The sequence below is a fragment of the Protopterus annectens genome, chromosome 1.part0, assembly GCF_019279795.1.
Source record: "Protopterus annectens isolate FY-2018-M chromosome 1.part0, PAN1.0, whole genome shotgun sequence".
Classification (NCBI taxonomy): Eukaryota; Metazoa; Chordata; order Ceratodontiformes; family Protopteridae; genus Protopterus; species Protopterus annectens.
Genome location: NC_056725.1, coordinates 435016641 through 435037511, shown reverse-complemented (window position 1 = coordinate 435037511; position 20871 = coordinate 435016641). Strand labels below are relative to the sequence as shown.

Here is a 20871-nt window from a genome sequence, read left to right as displayed (position 1 = left end):
AGAGGTTTTAGGTAAGGAGGTAGTAGAAGAGGGTAATGAATTAGCTAGGGTTTGAATGGTTTCTACAAAGTACTTGTTAAAGGCATCTGGGATCAGAGTGGAGTTATTGAGATTAAAGCCTGAAGGGATAGGAGTAGTTGAATGTCCTGGTTTAAGAAGTTTGTTAATACCTGACCAGAATTTTTGAGAGGAATGCTGGCTAGTTTGTTGAATGTGAAGGTAGTAATTCTTTTTATCTGCAAGAGTATCTTTCTTAGTGGCATTTCTTAATTGTTTAAAGAGTAGGTGATCAGATGAACATTTGGTAGTTCTCCATTTAGCCCATATTTTATTTCTAAGGAGCATTTTTGTTTAGTTTGTTTAGTAAGCCATGGGGCTGATTTGGTCCTTATCCTAGTAGAGTGAATAGGAGCATGATAGTCAAGGATTTGTAGAAAGTTGGTATTAAAGTAGGCCACTGCTTCGTTTAGTTCAAGGGTAGTCATTGGAGACCAGTCACATGCTTTCAATTCTGCCAGAAACTTATCTGCGTTAAAGAATTTGTTTGAGCGAGACACCTTAACTTTATGGGTAGTTGGGTTATGCGACTTTTGTCTAATAACAAATGTGAGCATATGGTCACTAATATTATCGGGAAGAGTTCCTGGAGAGTACTTGTTTAGGTGGTTATTAGTAAGGATCCAGTCAAGAGTTGTTTCTTTATTTGTGGGTTTATGGATTCTAGTTGGAGTATTAATTAATTGAGAGAAGCCATAAAGATTTATATGGCTGGTGGGGTGTTGGGATGAACAGGTCATCCAATCAATGTTGAAATCACCAAGTATTATGGTTTCCTGAGGTAGTTGGCTAGAAAGTGAACTAAGTAAGTTTTCTAGGATATGAGTATTATTTCCAGGCGGAAGGTACATACAAATGAGATAAATTGATTTGTTATTGTTGATGCTTAGTTTGATAGATAATATTTCGGCTTTGGAGTCAAGTGATGGAAGTTCATTGTAGAGAGTAATTTGGAGATTAGATTTATAGAGAATAGCTATGCCTCCACCTTTCTTATTTATGCGGTCGCGTCTAAGTATATTATAGCCAGGAGGGGTGATTTCCTGATCTTGAATAGAGGGTTTTAGCCATGTTTCAGTAAGACATAGTATGTCGAATGCATGTAAGTCAAGAAGAGAGTGTAGGTGATGAATTTTATTATTTAAACTTCTTATATTGAGTTGTGCTATTAGTAGGGAGTTAGGTGTTTTGGTATATGATGATATTATAGGTGATGTAATACTATTAAGATTAAAATTGTTATTAGTGTAGGGACCAGGATTAGGATGAATATCTCCATGAAGGAGGAGGTTTTGCTGGGAATTCACAAGGAATTTCAGGGATTTTGGTGAGTTGTAAGAGTACTTTTTGTTTAAGTAGAAAGATATATGAGTTGTTCTATGGTATTTTGGGAGTAGAAAGTTAGAGTAACAGGTTATGTTACTATGAGTCAAGATATTGAAAAATGCAGTTGGTAAAGTTTGTGGGAGGTGAAGGTTTTGTTCATGTAAAGTGATATTTTCAAAGAAGGTATAATAATATGGTATGGATAGGGAGGCTATAGTAATGGTAAAAAATAGGGTATATGTGGAATAAGCTTTGAGTATTGGAGACATGATAGAGAGTAAGTGTCAGGTAAATACTGCTTGTAAGAGAATGTGAGCTCAAGACTAAGTAGAGAAGAGCTTGGTTACAGAGAAGGGTAAGGGAGCAGCGAAGAAGAGCAAGGGGGAAAAAAGTAGTTATGTAGAGGTTATAGTTAACATTTATGAACTATAGAGAGAGTTACAATGGTGGAGAATGAGGTGGAGATAAAATAGATAGTTATAAAGAATGGGAGGTAGTGGTGGAGATAATGTTTGATGGTGGTTGGATGAGAGAAATAGGGGAGTGTCTAGTGAAGTATAAGGGTAGGACCCCTGGGGGTGGGTGGGAATTGGGGGTAGGGAGGGGAGCGGAGCGGGGCCAGAGCAAGTAGAGACAGAGAGAGCGGAGACAATCAGTAAGCAGCAGGATGTAGGGAGGAGTAGCAGAGCAGGCAGTTCGCAGCTAAGGAGAGCAGAATGGGGAGTAGAGCAGAAGGAGAGTAAAACTATAAAGCAGTAGACTATTATAGTAGATAGGAGAAGAGGGGGTAGAACCTAGATATAGGGAGGAAGGTAGAAGTTAGGAGAAGTCGGGCTCCTAGGGAAAGGATGTAAAGGTATCAGGAGGAGAGAGATGTTCAAAGAGCAGATACTTTGAGGGGAATAAGAAAGAGAGGTAGGGCACAGGCCTATTGTATACCGCCACCTAGTGGGCAGCGTTAGTAATAACAGCAGGTATCCAGGGTAAAGACACCATAGGTGAAAGGATATGGAAGGTAGCAAGGGGTATATCCTTCCAGAGGCTAAAGACAGGGAAGGATGGACTGGCTGCAAGCTTTCCTGATCCAGAGGCTACTAGTTTCTAAACATGTACTTACAGTTTAAATTATACAGATTGGCCTTCAGAACGGGTCAAGTGTAACAACCAGAGGCTACTAGTTACATAACATATAATTACAGTTTAAATTATATATATACTTTCAATATATATATATATATATATTTAATACTTAATATTATATATATATACATATATATAATATGTATATATATATATATATATATATATATACTTTCAATATATATATATATATAAAGTGTACATGTATATGGTCGACCGGTGAATGGTTGACAGGGTATGGCCAAAAGGAGTGCAGCAACATCACAAAAATGCAATTGCAAGTGTTGCAAATTGCAAAATCACACCCCCTTTTTGACCCATGTTAGCACTCATTTTAGGCTGTAGAGTGGTCGGAAATGTTGAATTGATATATACTGATATACACACATATATATATATATATATATATATATATATATATATGTATATATATATATATATATATACATATAGATAGATGCAGATCCAGCCAAGAATACTACTTTAGCATTTCTGGATGCTTGAACAGCGCTATACATATCTCTATTCTTTGCATGGGCTATAATTATAGATCTTGGAAAGTAGTGAAATATTGACCAAGACAGAATGGAATACATCATTAAGGCTGTGTTATGTACTATTTAGTAGTTATTACTTAAAAACGAAGACATACTTACTCACAGAGGTTGGGAATGTTTTTCAAAGACTAATTTGACACAAACTTACCTGCAGCTAGAGACAGAAGAATTTTTCAACTATTTATTGTCTGTTAATATACATAAAGGCTTATTCCATTGTAATTTTTTATAGTGTATGTTCCTGTCATCTGACAAAAGCAAAGGATGAAGTATTTCATTAAAGTCCCTATATGAAGGCCTGTTTCTTTCTAAATCTCATTGACCGGCAAATATTAATATCAATTAACTAATCTATGGATATTGCGCAAGCTAAAGAAATAATATCATCTTGTGAATATATGATTGAAAGAGATCGTTAACTTAACCTAAAATGATTAAGCTCATTAAGGCCAAATATGTTACTTACACACATTTATAATAGATCACTAAATTGTTCTGAGTTCACTAAAAGCACTGTTGAAAAGGGGATACACTTGAAAATGATCAGAAAGCTGTGATATGAAAGCTGAAGATGATTGTGGGGGGGGGGTCATAGCTTTTTAAAATATGGTTTTGGTCGATAATGGATTTAGCATTCATTTTTACCATCAAAAGTAGGATTGCCATCAATGACTATTGCATACTTTCAATAATAATCACTGTTCCTACAACACAGTTAAATTATACTAAATTTAAATAGAAGAAGTACAGTGGGAAAGCTGATGGCAGTTGCATCCCCCATGTAAGGCACAAGAAGACCTCCTCCAGCCATTAAAATCAATTAATATATCGATTAATACATCTCCCAAGCTGCCAAGTAACAAATCCCACATCCAAGGAAAGAAAGGGATAACTCTGTACTGTCTAAAGAGAAAGTCGTTGTGGATAAAAGATAACCAATTTTTATTGTTTTACTGTACCATTTGGAAACTTGCACTTGGAAACTTTGAAAATTGTGTTTTTTGTTCAGAACTGTATATGGTAGTCAGGTACCAACAATCAATTTGAGTATTTTGCCAGCAGCTGTAATGGAGTACAACTGGTTTAAAATGTACAACCACAAAAACTTTGTACAATTGGCAGTGTTTTATCAGCACCATGGATCACCATTAATGGACTATGTGTTTCCATTGCAACTCTTACAAACATGAGGATCCAGAGGCCATCGTCATAGATAAAGCCACCTAGTGAAGACGGTTTCAGTTTTAATGATGATATCTGAAACAAATGAACAAATCTTTATTTGTACTGAACCAAGTTTTATGTAAGAAGAATGTACAGCTGACATAATGGTTAAGGTCTTTGCTCTGTGAGGTACAGGGTTTTCTACTGACCATTGAACACTGGCATATATTTTGCTTGTTCTCCTAGTACCTCTATGGGGTCCTACCCCCTAAAAAATAAAAATAAATGCTGGTTGTTTACTTCATACACAGCTAAAACTGAACAGAGTTGTGGAGAACAGCACAAAATCTAAGCAGAGTCTACTGAATAAAGAGTTGTGTAGACCAACTTCATTAAGCATCGACTGTGGTGTGATATCCCTTAGATAGGAAGAAATGGATCACAGACTGCACCATACCAAAGGTAGCCACTTAGTGAGGTAAAAATTTAGCTATAGGTAATATGGTTGTGGTCATGTTCATTAACGTCACAGGTCAAAGACACGGCCTAGTCTAGCTTATTCCAGGAACCCATGCTACTTGTGGGAGGGGTCTATGTGCCTCTGTTGGCCAGTGTGTACTTGCCATAAAGCCCAACAGCCATGGGTGAATAAGCTACTGTCTGGCTTTGTGCAAGCTGGACATAAAGCCATTTAACATGCTAAACATGAACTAAGATTTGTTACCCTAAATACAGGTTCTCTGACAGGACAGCTTTGGACGTGGATGATATGATGGTAAGGTAGAGAGGACATTTTTTGCATCCCGGAGTGCAGGAAGACCACTTGGGCTGGGACCCAGAGATGAATTCTCATGGAGAAGACTGACTAGAAATTCTCAGGTTGAAGACTGACTAGAAATGGTGTGAGAATTGTGGTGAGGGAAAATCTTTAGAAGAAAATAAGAGATGTTTTCACAATTAGAATTAGTGCTAGACTTAAGGCAGTCAGGCTGCAGTGTTAAGACAAGGGCAGTATTCATAATCTCAGCCTAGGTCCCACAGGAGGATTGCGATGATGAGGAAAACAGGGCATTCAGGCAGCATTTGTAGGCCCTACTATATAACACAGAACAACAGTGTTCATGTTCATAATAGGGGACCAGAATGATCATACAGGGAAAGATAGAACAAGAGGTGTGGACTGCCTGGGTCCACATAGGTGGAGACAAGAAATAAAAAAGCGTGTCCATTCTGGACTTCTGTCTGGCAAAGACAGAAGACTTGGCTCACCAAGAGACACAGTCATAAGATCATATACAAGAGTGTCCAACATGCAACTCAAGTAAACTTCCTCCTAATACAGAAAGGGCACTGGGGTAGAATCACAGATTAGAAAGTCCTCACCAGTTAAACAATTGCCCCACAGCATAAAGCACTGGTTGCCACTGGCCACAGTGAGCTACAGGCAGCAGTCAGAGGATGTTCTAATGTAAAACGTGACTTGGTTGTAGACCTGGAAGTTGACTGGAGTGAAAGCACAAGAGTAAAAGAAATACTCTGGGCTGTAGCATATTAGGAATAAAAGGAAATAGATGGATTGTGAAGGGTAGTATGTGACAGAAAAATGCCAAAGACACTAAAAAGTAAGCTATAGAAAACAGTGATGTGAACAGTACCTTTGTTTGGTCAGTGAAGGCAGAGCAGCTGAGGAAGTCAGAGGTGATGCAGATGATGTGCCTGAGATGGTTGGTAGGATGAACACTATCAGGCAGATGAAGAAATGGTAACATCAGAGCTGAAGCCAAAACAGCTCCAGTTGCAGAAAAGGTCAAATGAGAGTGCAGTGCTTCAGGCACATGTGCAGGAAAGCAGGAGATTTGTTGGTGAAGAAGAATTGGGAGAAACAGGAAGAAGGCAAGAGGAAATGAGGGCACTCAGCAAAGAGATAGAAGGACTATGTGAAGAAGGACCTGTGACAGTCAGGCATGACTGTCGAAGAAGGTAGGAGAGTGGCAGTGAATCCAGAGAGATGGCAACAGTGGACTGACACTAAGGGTGTAGCTACAAATTTGCATTCTGCACTTAAACATAATGTTGCTGCTCCCAGTACCCACCTATCAGTTTAAAACTGTACTCAACCCTCAAATTCTACCCCTAGACATATGGAAAGGGGACACGTTCTTTTCAACTGTTAGCATTTATACCCATAAAAAGCTATTTTTACAGGTGTAACCCTTTCACACAAGCATTCTTTGTATACCCTATACAATAAATATTGATTTACAGTGTGTTAGATACTCTGTGTTTTATGAGTGTTGAAGTTTCCAAGGAATGATAAGAAAACGGGCTGACATTAGTACATTAAGTATGTCTAGCTGCACTCATGTTTGATACCCTAACTCTAAAACAAATTTAAACAATTCCCAAAATAGCCTGTCATGGAACACTGCTGTCCATCAATTAGGCATAAATAAGTCAGCAAAGAGATTCACCCAAAATGTAAAAGAAAGCTTATAATGCACGTTTAAATAAAAAACTACTGTAGAATGAGATAAACACACCTTCCTTTCTGCATATCAAAACATAAATTATGCAACAACTAATATAACATAAGCAAAGATGTACCTAAACAGCAACTTACAATCACACCTGAAAATATCAAAGTCTAATATTCAGGCAGAATTAGAAAACAATCAAATCAGTCACCTAAGTGAGAATCCAGACAGAAGCTGTTGGACAGTGTGTGCTAGCCAGAGACTGCAGAACCTGCAAAATGTCTGGCTTTTAATTACAGAGAGGCTGATGTAAGAAATGTATGTGGGAGGCAGCAATTAGAGATTGCACACACTGACCATATTCAAAGTTCCTGGCTACTGAAAGGCATACAAGAAGGCAAGATGAATAATTTTGTATTCCAGTAAGGATTATCTCTGTAGGAAGGGTGATTAGTTTCATATTCAAAGTGTGATCAATGATCAGTACCTTCCTACAACATGATGGATGACTGCGAACTCCAAGAAAGAGAATTGCACAATTCTATCACAAGGGTAGAAGGGCTCGCCTAAGGTACCTGCATGCTTCAGCAGGATGTCTCCATGAAGCAGGCAATATCACATGATGAGCTTATAAAATCTAGGATCCAAAGACCACAATGGTGTCTGAGGTGCTATCCTAAGAACCAGAAGATATCATCTGTAAGACCTGGGGAACATGACTAATAAATGGAAATCTGTTTAGTAAAAATGTGCAAACTGGTGGTCCTGAGGAAGATAGCTCCTCAGGTTATGAACTCTCCATCAGACTAGTGGAAAGAGTGAGAAAAGAAACAACAAATGAAGTAAAAGAATGGATCATTGTATGAAAAGGACTGACAGTCTCTAGAGGCTTTCATGGAAATTGCTAATTGTTGTGGAAGAAAGAGTAATCTTATCATTCAAATGTTCAGAGATGTAACAAGATTCCAAGGCAGTAATTGAAAGAATAAGGGAAAAAGGTCTACCAACTTCAAGAAATGTGAAGAGATGCAAAAATATGGAAGTATGAAATGGAGCCAGAAAAGCTGTTGATGCTGAGTGAATTGGTTGAATATATAATATGGAAGATAAAAAGACAGAAGTAGAAACTAGATGAAATATAGACACAGTCAAGAAGAAAAAATGTGTTATGATTCTTAGAAGAAGAATATCAGCATACTTTGAGGTAGTGGAACACAGAAAAGCCAAAACCTACACCTAATATACAAGAGGAAATACACATTTAATGAGATAAAATACAAGGCTGAGATCATTAGGTGTAAACAAAGACATACACAGGTAATCTTCATGTCCCATAAGTTCAGTACAAAGGAGAAGCCGGGGCGAAGCTAGTACTCCATTACGTATACTGAATTTGGGATTCTGCCCTATGGTGAGATATGGGAGCTGGAAAGTCCAGTCTGCATGTAGCAGCAAGTCTCTTGAATTGATGCATTAGAAAGTCCTGAAACTTATAGAACAAAATAAATAGATACAACAAACCTGAGAAAAAATAAAACAAGTGTGAAACATTAGCTGGGAATACAAGATATATGAACACTGTTTGAAAAGTGGATGATTTAGAAACCAGATCCAAGCCAATTTAAGTTTCCTGTAAAAGTAAGAAAGCGATGACTGGTGTAGATGTTTTCATAGGTATAGGATGACTGCACTTTGAGGAGAAAAGAGCAAAATGGCGGCAGCTGTGTCATGCACTGGAGACCTTCTTTCACTCCAGACAAAAGAGCAGTTTCAGAAAATCATACGATCAGTGAAAGTGCTAGTGGAAATACGTCGCTGAAATGTATGGGGTGCTGTTCTCGTCTTTTAAATTAGAGGAGGCAAAAGTTCACTCCCCCTCATGTTAGTCTTACAAGAATAGCCAAGATTATGGTGTAGCTAGAGGAAACAGCTGGCAATAGTTGAGATAATAGTAAGAGAGAATCAACAAGAAAACATTTATCTTAGCGAATAGAAGCAAAGAACTCCATCTGTTGTTGCTCTAACATAATTATCTTGGGTAATACAGTCAATCAGTCTATACCGCTGAGCTTAATCTAGTTAAGTAACAGCTGCCCTGTGACAGAAACGAGTACAAATAAATAGAAGGAGGCTGGGGATAAAAGGAGATGTTTGCAGACCTAATAGGGAAAGGGGATAGGTCGCACTGGGAAGGTGGGACTGTAAAGTTGAAGTATAAATGGAATCAGATTGAGTTTTGTCAAAGTTAATATATTGTGTAAGGCATCTCACAGGAGATACACAGACGACCTGCAAAGCTTCCTGCAGTAAGTTTGTATATAAGGAGAGGCAAGTGAGGGATTGTTATTGAAACTAGAAAGATGGTTAACTGGGTACAAAGATTAAGGAAGAAAGTGAAGTAAAAGAAAAGCTAGAAGAGGACTTGATGATTAGGGCAACGTGTGCATTACAACAATGCTGAAGACAAAGAACTGGAAGTGGGTGATGGGATGGTGAAAATGGGAAGAATGAAAGGCTTTGGATGTAGGGAAACCGGAGGAATAGTTAAAGAGGAGGAATGCAGACATCTCAGGAGGGGAAGAATAGCAGGGTAGATGGTACAGCAGCTATTTTCAAAAATATAGATAGATAAATGGGTGGATACATGGAAGGATGGAAGGATGGATGAAACGTGTGGAATGGGAAAAGGAACAAAATATAAAAGGAGTAATGATTGGAAATGGAAAGGTCATGGAATTGTTTATACTTGCAAGGAATAATAATGTACTAATACAAGAGAAATGGATGAGATGGCTGCTGGAAGATGAGGGTCGGTTTCCAATAAAAAAAGTGAAAATTGAAAGGAGAAGCTCAATAGAGTGATGGACAGAAAGATGCTGGGAAGACAGACACAGGCAGGAGGATGTGGTATTAATAAGGAAGTAGGTGAAAGAAGAACAAATAATGGTGGTGCAGGAAAAGGTAATGGAAAACTGAAGAACAGCAATGCAAATGCCGCTTGCATCATATCAGAATATGTGGACAGTATATCAGGAGGGCTATATCCCATATGGATGGAAGCAAAAGGGATTAGACTAGAAAAACATTGTAGAGAAATGGATACCAATTTTTAGGACACAGGAAGATAAATAATTTTGACTTGGGAGTGAGGTTGGTAGACAAGATGAAGTACAAACAGAGGCATGCATGTAGATTTGCATTTGCCGAAGGAACCACATTCTGATTATCTGCCCAACTTTATTTACCAAAATTTCAAATATGCTTATCCGCAGTTAATTTTGTAGTACTTTCCTATATGCCCTGCCCCCATTCAACTTAATTTCAACTCTTTTTTGGCTTATTTTTTATTAGAAAATCAAGCACAACACATAAAATCAATACAAATCACAACCAACATAATAATTTTACACAACTAATGATGTACCCTGTCACATAAAGGAGCACAGTTATTGCACATCTATAAATAATTTTCATGAGAGGAAAGCAGCGGTATATTAAATATTCAGTGGGGCGGACCTGTCTGAATAATAATTACCATTGAACACTTAATCTTCAGTGGGACCCAAAATATATATCATCATCCATTAACAAGAAGCACAAGGTGAAGGTAGCAGTGTAGATAAATGCTTTCAATGTTCTGATACCGTGCAGATACTCACTGCAGTAAATGTGAGTGTATCATAAATGAAACAATATTATGTATTTTTTCTGAACTGTTTGCATTTACTTGCATTGGTGCCAACAGACTCTAATGTCATATACATGAAAACTATCTTTATCCTCATGTTATTTTGACATACAACATAATTTATTATCCTGGTGTCATGATTTACCAGGTTTTTAGGCTATAGACAAGGAACAGGATGCCTTCTATTACTACAGATATATGTATTTATACATACTGTATGTTAATAATGCTCCAGGATGATAATAAATATCAAAATGTGAGCAAAGGTGTGAAAATAATATATCTAAAAATAAGAAAATGTCAAGGCATGATCAGAAATGTGAGTAGAAGTGTTAGCTAGAATGTAGAAATGCAGGCAAAAATTCAGAATGTCAGCATAAAGGCTATAATGAGCAAATTACATTAATTTGAAAAAAAAAGAATACGCTGCGTTTTATACAGCAGGTACATAACTAAATCCATGTTGCACTGATTGACATTTAATACTACTGTACTGTAATAATGAAAGTGTTCAAAGAAGTATAGCCATCTTATCTATCTATATCTAATTGTATATATATCTATATATGTAGACAAAATGTGTGTGTTAAAGACAGAAACATGAACATATGCATATATGTATGCGTTATATGGTGCATCTCTCTCTCTCTCTCTCTCTATATATATATATATATATATATATATGTGTGTGTGTGTGTGTGTGTGTGTGTTTGTGTGAGTGTGTATAAAATAATCCTAATTGTTAACCAGATAGGCCCACTGGACACATGGTCCCTTTTCAGGGGCAACCTAGGAGACATGTATTGTTAATTGACTTACTCAAGATCACACAGAGTGAATCAAACCCTTTACCACAGGAAATAAAGCTCACAAGTTTAACCTCTTCACCAACTGGCAATATATATATATATAGACACACATACATGCACACACACGCTCACACGTGTTCGTGCGCATACGCACACACACACACACACACACACACACACACACACACACACACACACACACACACAAACACACACACACATTTTCTTTGTTGTTTGTGTGGGTAGTCTTCATGGTTTACACTGTTCAAAATATCCAGCTGACATAATTCAAAATTTTATTTTCCTTATATAAGAGTCAGAAAGCTGGTAATGTCTACAATAAGCATTTCAGAAGTTTTATGTGTCAACCAATATCCACTACGAAAATTCCAGACAGTACATGCCTTAGTATAATGATGTGTTTGTTACTCACTTTCATTATATTCAATAAAACGATTTGCTGTGTCCCCAAGTCCAAAAATAGTGATCGGTGTTATCTTAATCTCATAACTCTGAGGTATCTTGAGGTCTGTAACAACGAATTCAATCAACTCTCCCTTCCCGACCGATCTCACTGGCTTCATTTTGCTAATCCATGTCCGGGAATTTGCCTAAAATTTCAAACAGAAATTTTTGAGAGTAGGGAAGCACAATCAAAAATAACTGACAAGAATAACTGACATTTATAATATGATAATTGCAAGCTAAATGTTTTTCACATGTCATTATAGGCAGTGTTTTGGTTCAATGTGCGAACATTACAACCTTGCATATTTCAATCATTTTTCTTAGCTCTGCAACTGCACAGCTGGCTTTTAGGCTTCTTCTTTCATATGAACCCTTAGTCACTTCTGCTGTATTATATGTTATGTGTTTTTGTAAAGGATGGGAGGATTATGTAGTTTAGCTTCCCATCCCACGTTTACACACTTGACCATTCTCTAGCATTATCTGCTAAACTGATTCATGCTTTCATGTGATCTCCCCCATTAAAACGTTCCATGTCTGACTGCAGCAGCCCAGTCTGCAGTTCCTATATTCACCACAAGGTGTGATGACACAGAAAAACATGGGAATGCCTTAACTAAACTTAACAAAGGCAAACACACCTCTGTACAGTTCCTCACTCAAATTAGCATAAGTTACACAACCTGCTGGTCAACCATGGGATGCTGAAATGGTACCTGTACAGTATGTACCTTGTCCATCAGGTTGTTACTAGCCCTGTACTTCTGGCTACTTAGTTATCTCAAATGACCCTATGATTGACATTTATTATTTTTTTTCAGTGAGCTACTTCATAAGCAGTTAACAAAAGCACCAAAAGAAAAGTGATACCTATTACATAGCCTCTGTATAAAGTCAAACAATATACTTAGGAAAGCAGTACAAGCTATAACTGTCTGAAGATGTTTGTGAGCACCATTTTCTTAACACAAGTCCATTAAACCCTGCTCTTCTGCCACTCTTTTACTACTGTTAATTAAAAGATTCTGGCAAATAGAAACACTAAAACAGCCTCAGTATTAATAAACTTATCTGCCACTGCCAAAGAGACTGCACTCATTCAAAATTAAAGCAAAACAGTACCTCTCTCTCTCTCTCTCTCTCTCTCTATATATATATATATATATATATATATATATATACGTGTGTGTGCGTGTATATGTATATCTATATATAGATATACACAAACACACACATATATGTGTATGTATATATATATATATATATATATATATATATATATATATATATATATATTTTTATCTACAGACAGAAAAATAAGACCAGCACAATAAACACATTATCTTACTCTGTTTAGTTCCTTAGTAAAACGTGTCACTAAATATTTCTCCAGCATCTGCGAACGCAAGCTCAAACATTTTTGTTGAAGAGCAAATAAAGATCACAGTTAAAGATTAACTAGAGTGTAATCCTGTGTGTTTCTCTGAAACACTGTCACTGCACTGTTGAATGGCACTCAACATTTAGGTAACAGATTTTTATACTTGAGCCAAATGTGATCAATGTCAGATAACTTCACAGATAGTGCATACCTATCATCCCAGGTATCAACCATAAATGGGAAGTAGGTGTGTATGCTCATGCCTCTAGATTTTATCATAAGTTGAGCACTACAATTCCACACCCTGAACAAGTGCAAGGCATATGAACTTAATTTTCTCATATTTACTTTCTGATTGATAGGGCTAGATATGCTTTTAGTTACTTTTAGACTATTTGATTACATCATCTTCGTCAACTAAGCCCGCTGTACACAATGCCAATTTTGTCACCAGATTCCTTTAACCTGCTATTAGGTATGAATCTGTCTTCACATTTTCCAAGCGCCACATTTGCTAAACTGGAAGCCAGTACTACCCCCATTGCAATTCCCAGGGTTTGTCTGTAGACCTTCTTGCTAAAGTGGAAATGACTTTTGCTCAGGATAAGCTGTAAGAGTATAACCAGGACCTCAAGCTCTCCTGGCATGGCTATCCTCCCTTTTAGATAACCCCCTATAACTGCCTGAATGCAATAGTCATGCAGAATCACTGTGTATTGTGCTTTAACATTCATGATGATTTGGATGGTGTTGCCTCCTCTGGGTATTCCCTATATCTTGCTCAAGAAATCCAGGATGTCCAAGTTGAAAGCCAGCTTACTCTCAACTAGAGGTTTATTCCAAACAAAGAAAAATATGGATATTGTTTCAGTGACAGAGCCACCACTGGCTACTCCCAGCCTATGGGGAGTCTACTAAATTCTTATGTGGCTTTGGCATGCCAAAGAATCCGGGGACCATGGGGTGTGGGGTGGTGAGGAAATCAGAAATCCTGCCATCGATAAGATCATCCTCATGTATAACTTTTAACCGTTCATGCAAATCATCACAAGCCAGTTGCTCCTCAGTCCAGTTACACTTGCTGTAAAATCTCACATCATTATGCATGCCCTCAATCTTGTCATTGTAGCTTGTGGTATCAGTAACCAAAATGCCTCCCACTTTGTCAGCCTTCATTATTTTATAAGACTTAGTTTTGTTCAATTCCTTCAGTGCAACAGATTCATTTCTGCTAACGTTATAAAAACATTTTTGTAGAAGGATTACTGAGGACCTTTCTAATGACCAGCTGGTATTCGGCTTCAAAAGGCAGCCATGCTGAGGTGGATGGGGGAATTAATGTCACTGGGGCACTTCCACTTCTATTACTGTTCATTTCATTTTTGTTCTGTTTCTCACTAAGAATACCGGACTACTTCTTGACATAGAGTTTGTTGTCAATGACAGCATAAACATATTGCTGTCAGAGTGGGGTATGAATGTTAAACCCTTACTTAGTATGCTTTCTTAGAGTGCTGACAAGGGCTTTGGTGAATGGTTCCAGACCTTAGTTCTCTTCTTGTCCCTTGCTGTTGTGGTCACAGTTGTGAGCCCCTCATGTCACTCATTTCTTTCTCTCTCTCTCTTGTCTCAGTCTGCACTCCCTCAGATCTGTTTCACCAGTGGTCATGTGGTCATTGTCAGCATGTGTTGGCAGTAGTCCCTGTGGGGTTGGGATCCCCGATTGCAGTGACATGTGTGAGGAAACCGTGGTATCCTCCTGGAGTTGTCAGGAGGTGTAGTGGCTAAATCTTTTTTAATGATGACCATCATGAAAATCCTGGTAACAATCCTGAAGGTTAGTATTCCTTTGACCGGTCCTCCTGTTGTTTCATCCTGGTCCTCGGTGGTTCCTTTTGGGGTAGTGTCCTTCCCGGTGGTTCTTCACATAGTGGTCATGCCCAAACTGTCTGATCTGGTCAGGGTCTCTTTGTTTTATGTTCCCTTTTGATCTTGCTCATTTTTCTTTTCCTTACGTCCTTCTCAAAAGAATTTATCTTAGTTTCCAGTTTTTTGGAATCTGTTGGTGCTAATCTGGTGTTCCTTGCACTTCTTCTCCAGATACAAAATATGTGCTATGGTGGTTTCCTGTGACTTTAAATTATACTTTAGCAGGATACCTACCAGTTTTAAGCTGGTCTCTTGCAGTTTCTCTTCCCATTCTTTTTTCAGGTCCTCACTTACACTGTTCCAAATGGGAGCATCTTTGTAGCCTGATACTCCTAGGAATCAGTTATTTGTCCCGCGTGTTCTTAAAGTAAATTTCTTCCTACTAGAATCCATTGATTCACTTTAGGTCCTTTTCAAGCTTCAAAAAGTAATTGCCCTTCTTAGGCAGATTAGTAGTGGGCCCCTTTTTCCCAGTGGGCCCTTTCTAACAGTAAGGTGGTAGTCTGCATGCTTTTCCCAGTTGAGAGCTTTCAGTATGTAAAACTAAAACCAATACAAAGTCACTGGAACCACGAACCGCTCAATAAAAAAGCTTTATTCTAACTTAAAACTGCTAGTAAAAATTTCACCTCATAACGCTTCCTCAGGCAAAGTAAAACAAACAACAGAAGTAACCCATTTAAATAGTATCACAGTCATGATATCATCTTCAGTTAGACTTTTTATGCAATTCTTTCAGCACAGGTTTTAAAGAGACACTGCCATTTAAACCTGGTAAAGTGTGAGCCCTAAGGTGGAAAATACAATTCAACTTCTTTACCTCTGTGCTATCTTTAACATTCCCTCCAAGAATTGTGTCATTTACTACCTTAAGAACAGAAAATTTAAAGGTATGATTTTCTCCTTTCTGTTTCATATGTTTATATAAAGCATTAGTTAACACTTCCCTTCTTATTTCAGATAGATGGTTGGAAATGCGCTCTTTAAACTTCTGATTTGTTTTTCCTACATAGTATGCTTGACATTCTTTACATATAGCTAAATAGACTAAATTACATGTGTCACAGTTAACTGCGGTGTTGGTACTGCGGTAGCATTGTCGCCTCACAGTAAGACATTGTTCTGTTCGATTCTCAGCTAGAGCGTCTTCTGTGTGGAGACGTGCATGAATGGGTGTACCTTCATTGAAGGTTGTGCATCAGAGCTGGCAACTCGGCACATAAATATCTACTGCCAATCATTAGCAGACCGGAGTTCCGCTATGGCGACCCCTAACCGGGAAAAGCCAAAAGACACAACAACAACATGTGTCACAGTTACCATATGCAGTTAGTTTAACTTCCTTTCATGGATGTTTGTCACTTTTTTCTTATCATAACCTCTGTGTCCATATTACCATCATCTGTATTCAGTTTCGCTACTCTTAGAAGTTGAGTCTTCACTATATTTCCAAATATAAATTGTGGATGCATAGTATTTTGATGTAAGTAAGCATTCCTTTTTGCAGGTCTTCTGTGTGTCTAAGGTCCCATTACGTTCTTTAAAAAGAGTTATATCTAAAAATCAACAAAAACAACGATGAAGGAAGCAAGGTGCTGACCAAAACACAGAACCAACATAAACAAAGTACCAGTCCTTAGAGGTAAAAATAAATAGATGAACCCAGGTTGGAATGAACAGCCATTTATTCACATACACATAAACGTCAACTCTTTGAAAAATAAGTGTTTTCATCTTCCATGGACTTCATCAGATAGAAATATTTATTCTATCTGCTGAAGTCCATGGGAGACGAAAACGCTTATTTTTCATACACTTGGCGTTTAAGTGTATGTGAGTAAACAGCTGTTCATTCCAACCTGGGTTCATCTATTTATTTTTACCTCTAAGGACTGGTGCTTTGTTTTTGTTGGTTCTATATCTAAAAATCTATACTTCTTCTTCTTCTTCTTCTTCTTTCGGCTTTTTCCCGGTTAGGGGTCGCCACAGTGGATCGCCTTGTCCGCACATTGAATGGCAGTGGAGTTTTACAGTGTCGAGTTGCCAGCCCGGCGCCCAACCTTCCACAGAAGGCACACTCACACGCACACCTAGGGCCAATTTAGAGTGTCCAATCCACCTGCAGCATGTCTTTGGGATGTGGGAGGAAACCGGAGCACCCGGAGGAAACCCACGCGACCACAGGGAGGACATGCACACTCCGCAATCTAAAAATCTATACTCTATGTTAATATTGTTTTTCGAAATCTTAAAAATGAAATGGTAGTGGGAAGGTAATCATAAAACTCATTAAAACTAACTTCATCACCTTTCCTAATAAAAAACAAGTGATCTACAAACCTACAGTAAAATGCAACATTGATGAAAAATATATCTAACAACACAAGGGCAATCAAATGGACAAATGGTCTGATGAAGGCTGGTATTACGCAGCCGAAAGCGCTTACAATAAATTCCTGTCTTAATTTATTCATCATTATCCGTCTGATTGCCCTTGTGTTGTTGGATATATTTTTCATCAGTTTGTGGTTCTTCATAAGTTTTTAAAATGCAACATTCCTTGTCAGACTATTTTTTGTTGATAGCACAAAATTTTGTTCCCAAATAAGCATTACTATGTTTGCACAGCTATTAGCAGCAAGTGTTCCTATTGCTATCCCCTTTTCTGTGTATATACAATTGTTGTTAAATAGAAACATATTATTTGTTAAAACCACTTCTAACAGCTTGCATAACATATTTATATATTGCCGAGAATATTCAGTGCAATCTAAAACATAGTCTCTTCAGTATGTCCTTGAATCAGGAAGCCTCTGTGGACATGGTGCATGGTGTTGTCATGAATCAGGCTCTGTGTGGGTAATCCTACTCCTGTGGAAATTACCATTGGATGGCCCACGGATAGATAACAAGACAAAAAGTAAAAAGTCCACTCATAGGATAAGAAAAGGTAAATCCAGTGAATCCTACCTACTGTTCTAATTACTGTAGGAAACAACAAAAACATCCAAAGGACCGATTAGTTTACTCAAACAAATTCCTCTACACTATGTTTGAGCCCTAAAAGCAGTTAGTACCCACTTCGCAGAGGAAGGATGGTGCCAGCAGTAGAGAATCTTTTTTGATGATGTGTTTGTTTGTTCTAAATAAAATACGTTTGCTCTATATTTATTTATCAAATTTTAGACTCAGTTTACTGATGACTGCAAGCTTGATGTTGTCTTTCACTCATCATCTGATACTATTTTAGTACAGCAAGTGCCAAGCCATGCAATTCAAGTGTGCTTTAGAAATGTACTTAAACCAAATGCAAAGAAATGTATCACTGCCAGCTTTGGTAAACAAATCTTGCCAGTATCTTGCTATATCCAGAGCACCCAACTACAGATTGATACAGTCTTCAGAGGTTGCAGCAGATTCATAGAAAACTCTCTGTCTTTTGACTATGATGCAGTTACAGAAGTCAAAACTCTTTCTGTCTAAGCCAATTAATAACTAATGATATTTTTAATTTGGATAAAAATAATTTATAATGCCTTTATACGCTTCTCAGATGAGACCATTTATAAAATAACATGCTCCTTTTAGTATGTATCTATCCTACACATCACACAACTAAAAAAATTCAGAGGTTCCGAACTAAAAGGATCACCAGACTAAAGGCCCTTTGCTGATAAGGCAGGTTTGAAGGTCTGTCTCTATAGTCTATTGCTTACAGAATGGTGTGAAGTGACTTTTATGTAGCATTCTGTAATATTACGGCTCCAGTGCTTGCTAATGTCTTACAATGCCACAAAACAGATAGCTCCATAAATATCTGAACTAAAGACTGGAATTAACAAGTAAATAAGACAGACTGGTGAGACAGATTTGTTATGCAGTACTTCCCCAGATCCCTGAAAAGAGCATTTGTTTAAAGTAACCTATGACAACTGGATGGATGTCCCCAAATTCACCACAGGACAGACTTGGTTTGCCCTGCTGGAGAGAGGAGTTACCGTATCAGGGCAGGTATTAGTAAAGTATTTATAGTCAGTGTACTGATTCTGCCTTGTAAAGTCTATGAATCTACAAATCTTTGGAGAACTTGAAAGATATGCTTCCTTATTCCAGGGTAAGCATGCTGTCAGCAATATAAAATAGGTCATTCAGAGTGTCATTACTGCTAAACATAAGTAAGAGCGACTTCACATGTGCAGTATAAGGTGACATCTAAAAGGCCTTTGACAATGTACACCCTTCACTAGTAATTGGTCAGTTGAATGTTTGAAAAGCATAAGCAACTGCATGACCTAAATCACTGTGATGGGAAACTTAGTCAGGACACTATACTCAGCAGGTCTCACTAATTAAAGTGAAGTGTTCCTAACCCTAATGCATGCAATGATCTTACCCTTATTAGGTCTGCTACCCCACTGCATTACCGCCAAGACTACTGCATCGTTATGGTGAACCCATCAGCAAGATTTCAATGGCATATGCAGCTGCTTAACCAGCAAGAACCAACTGGTCAACATTTTGCTTTGCAACACTACTAAAAACAAAAGGGAATGACCAGAACTACCTATCTTAGAATTAGTCTTCATTAAACTAGGAAATGCTCTTGAGTTTAAATAAAGGTGTTTTTGTCAGTTCTGCTAACCTTCTTTCTTCAAGAAGAAATGGCAAGAAGATCCTTATTAAACTAAAGCTTGGCTTCAGAATTACAATTGCTATTTATCTGTCTACTACTTGTTAACTGGATTCAGGTTTGTATATGGACCCCTTTTATTTATTACCTGAGTCACAAAGGAAAGCTTAAATGTAATATAATATAATATAATATAATATAATATAATATAATATAATATTTTAAAGTAGGCAATAAATACACATATTTTTGCCAAGACAAGAAAAGCAGAGTACTCAGAAAAAAAATGAACAGACATGAGGAAAACATGTAACCTCCAAACAAATAATATAAGAACAGAACCAAACCCCAATCCCTGAGAGCTGTGAGACACAGTCCTTAACTCTGTGGTGCTATGTTCATAGGTTCATTGGTGTGTACTAGGCTAATGACTCTGGAGTCTTTACAAACCTAACCCATAGGATTACCCTGACATTGTGCCACCCAACCTTAGTTCCCAGTGCCTCTGTTCAGTAGAACCAGTGGAGTGATCCCCGGGGTGAATTTTCTATTTCCTATCCACTCCTCAAGGGTTTTCTTGAAGAGGGCCAGTGAGGTGCTCTGTTTGACATGTATGGGAAGTCTATTTCCATAGCAAGGGTAGTCTTTGGGTTATGATCCTGTCCCTCCAGCACATTCTGCTGATTGTGGTAATGAGCTTGAGGTCACTGGAGCATGTGGTGCTGAAGGATTGGGATTTCTTTAGATGCAGCCTTTCTAACAGAGCTGGATCAGACACGGCTTTGTATGTCAAGCAGAGATTGCCTCTAAGTAGGTGATATGAGACAGAGAATAGTTGGGGGGTTTTGAGTCTGTCCATATAAGACAAGTGTTTAAGGCCTAGGATCCTCTTTGTGAGGTACTTTGCAGCCTCTCCAGTTGTTGCAGGTGTCTAGTGAGGTATATGCCAAATGGGGCATTGTACTCACTGACTGGTCTAATGAGGGAAGAGTAGAGGGAGACAATGACCTCTTTCTTCCTGGATGCAAAACCCTTAGTAATGAGATGTGCCACATAGAAGGACGTTCTGACCACAGTGGCAATATGGTGGTGAAAAGAGAGGCTGCTGTCAACCTGTGTTCCCAGATCTCTTATAACACCTTCTGTGTTCAGTGGACTACCATCAATGTGGTAATTCATGGGAACCAGGTTTTTCCCAAAGGGGATGATGACACATTTTTTGGCTTTGAGCTTCAGGCCATGGTTCGG

The 20871-nt window shown here is 38.0% G+C and overlaps 1 protein-coding gene across 1 annotated transcript in view; it reads right to left on the bottom strand.

Moving 5' to 3' along the window:
• The window catches only part of MDGA1 (MAM domain containing glycosylphosphatidylinositol anchor 1), a 3256518-nt gene that overhangs the window by 652737 nt on the left and 2582910 nt on the right, over nt 1–20871 (bottom strand). Inside the window, exon 11 of the mRNA XM_044060326.1 lies at nt 11649–11826. Coding sequence (XP_043916261.1) covers nt 11649–11826 — 178 coding nt within the window. The remainder of the gene's footprint in view (nt 1–11648; nt 11827–20871) is intronic.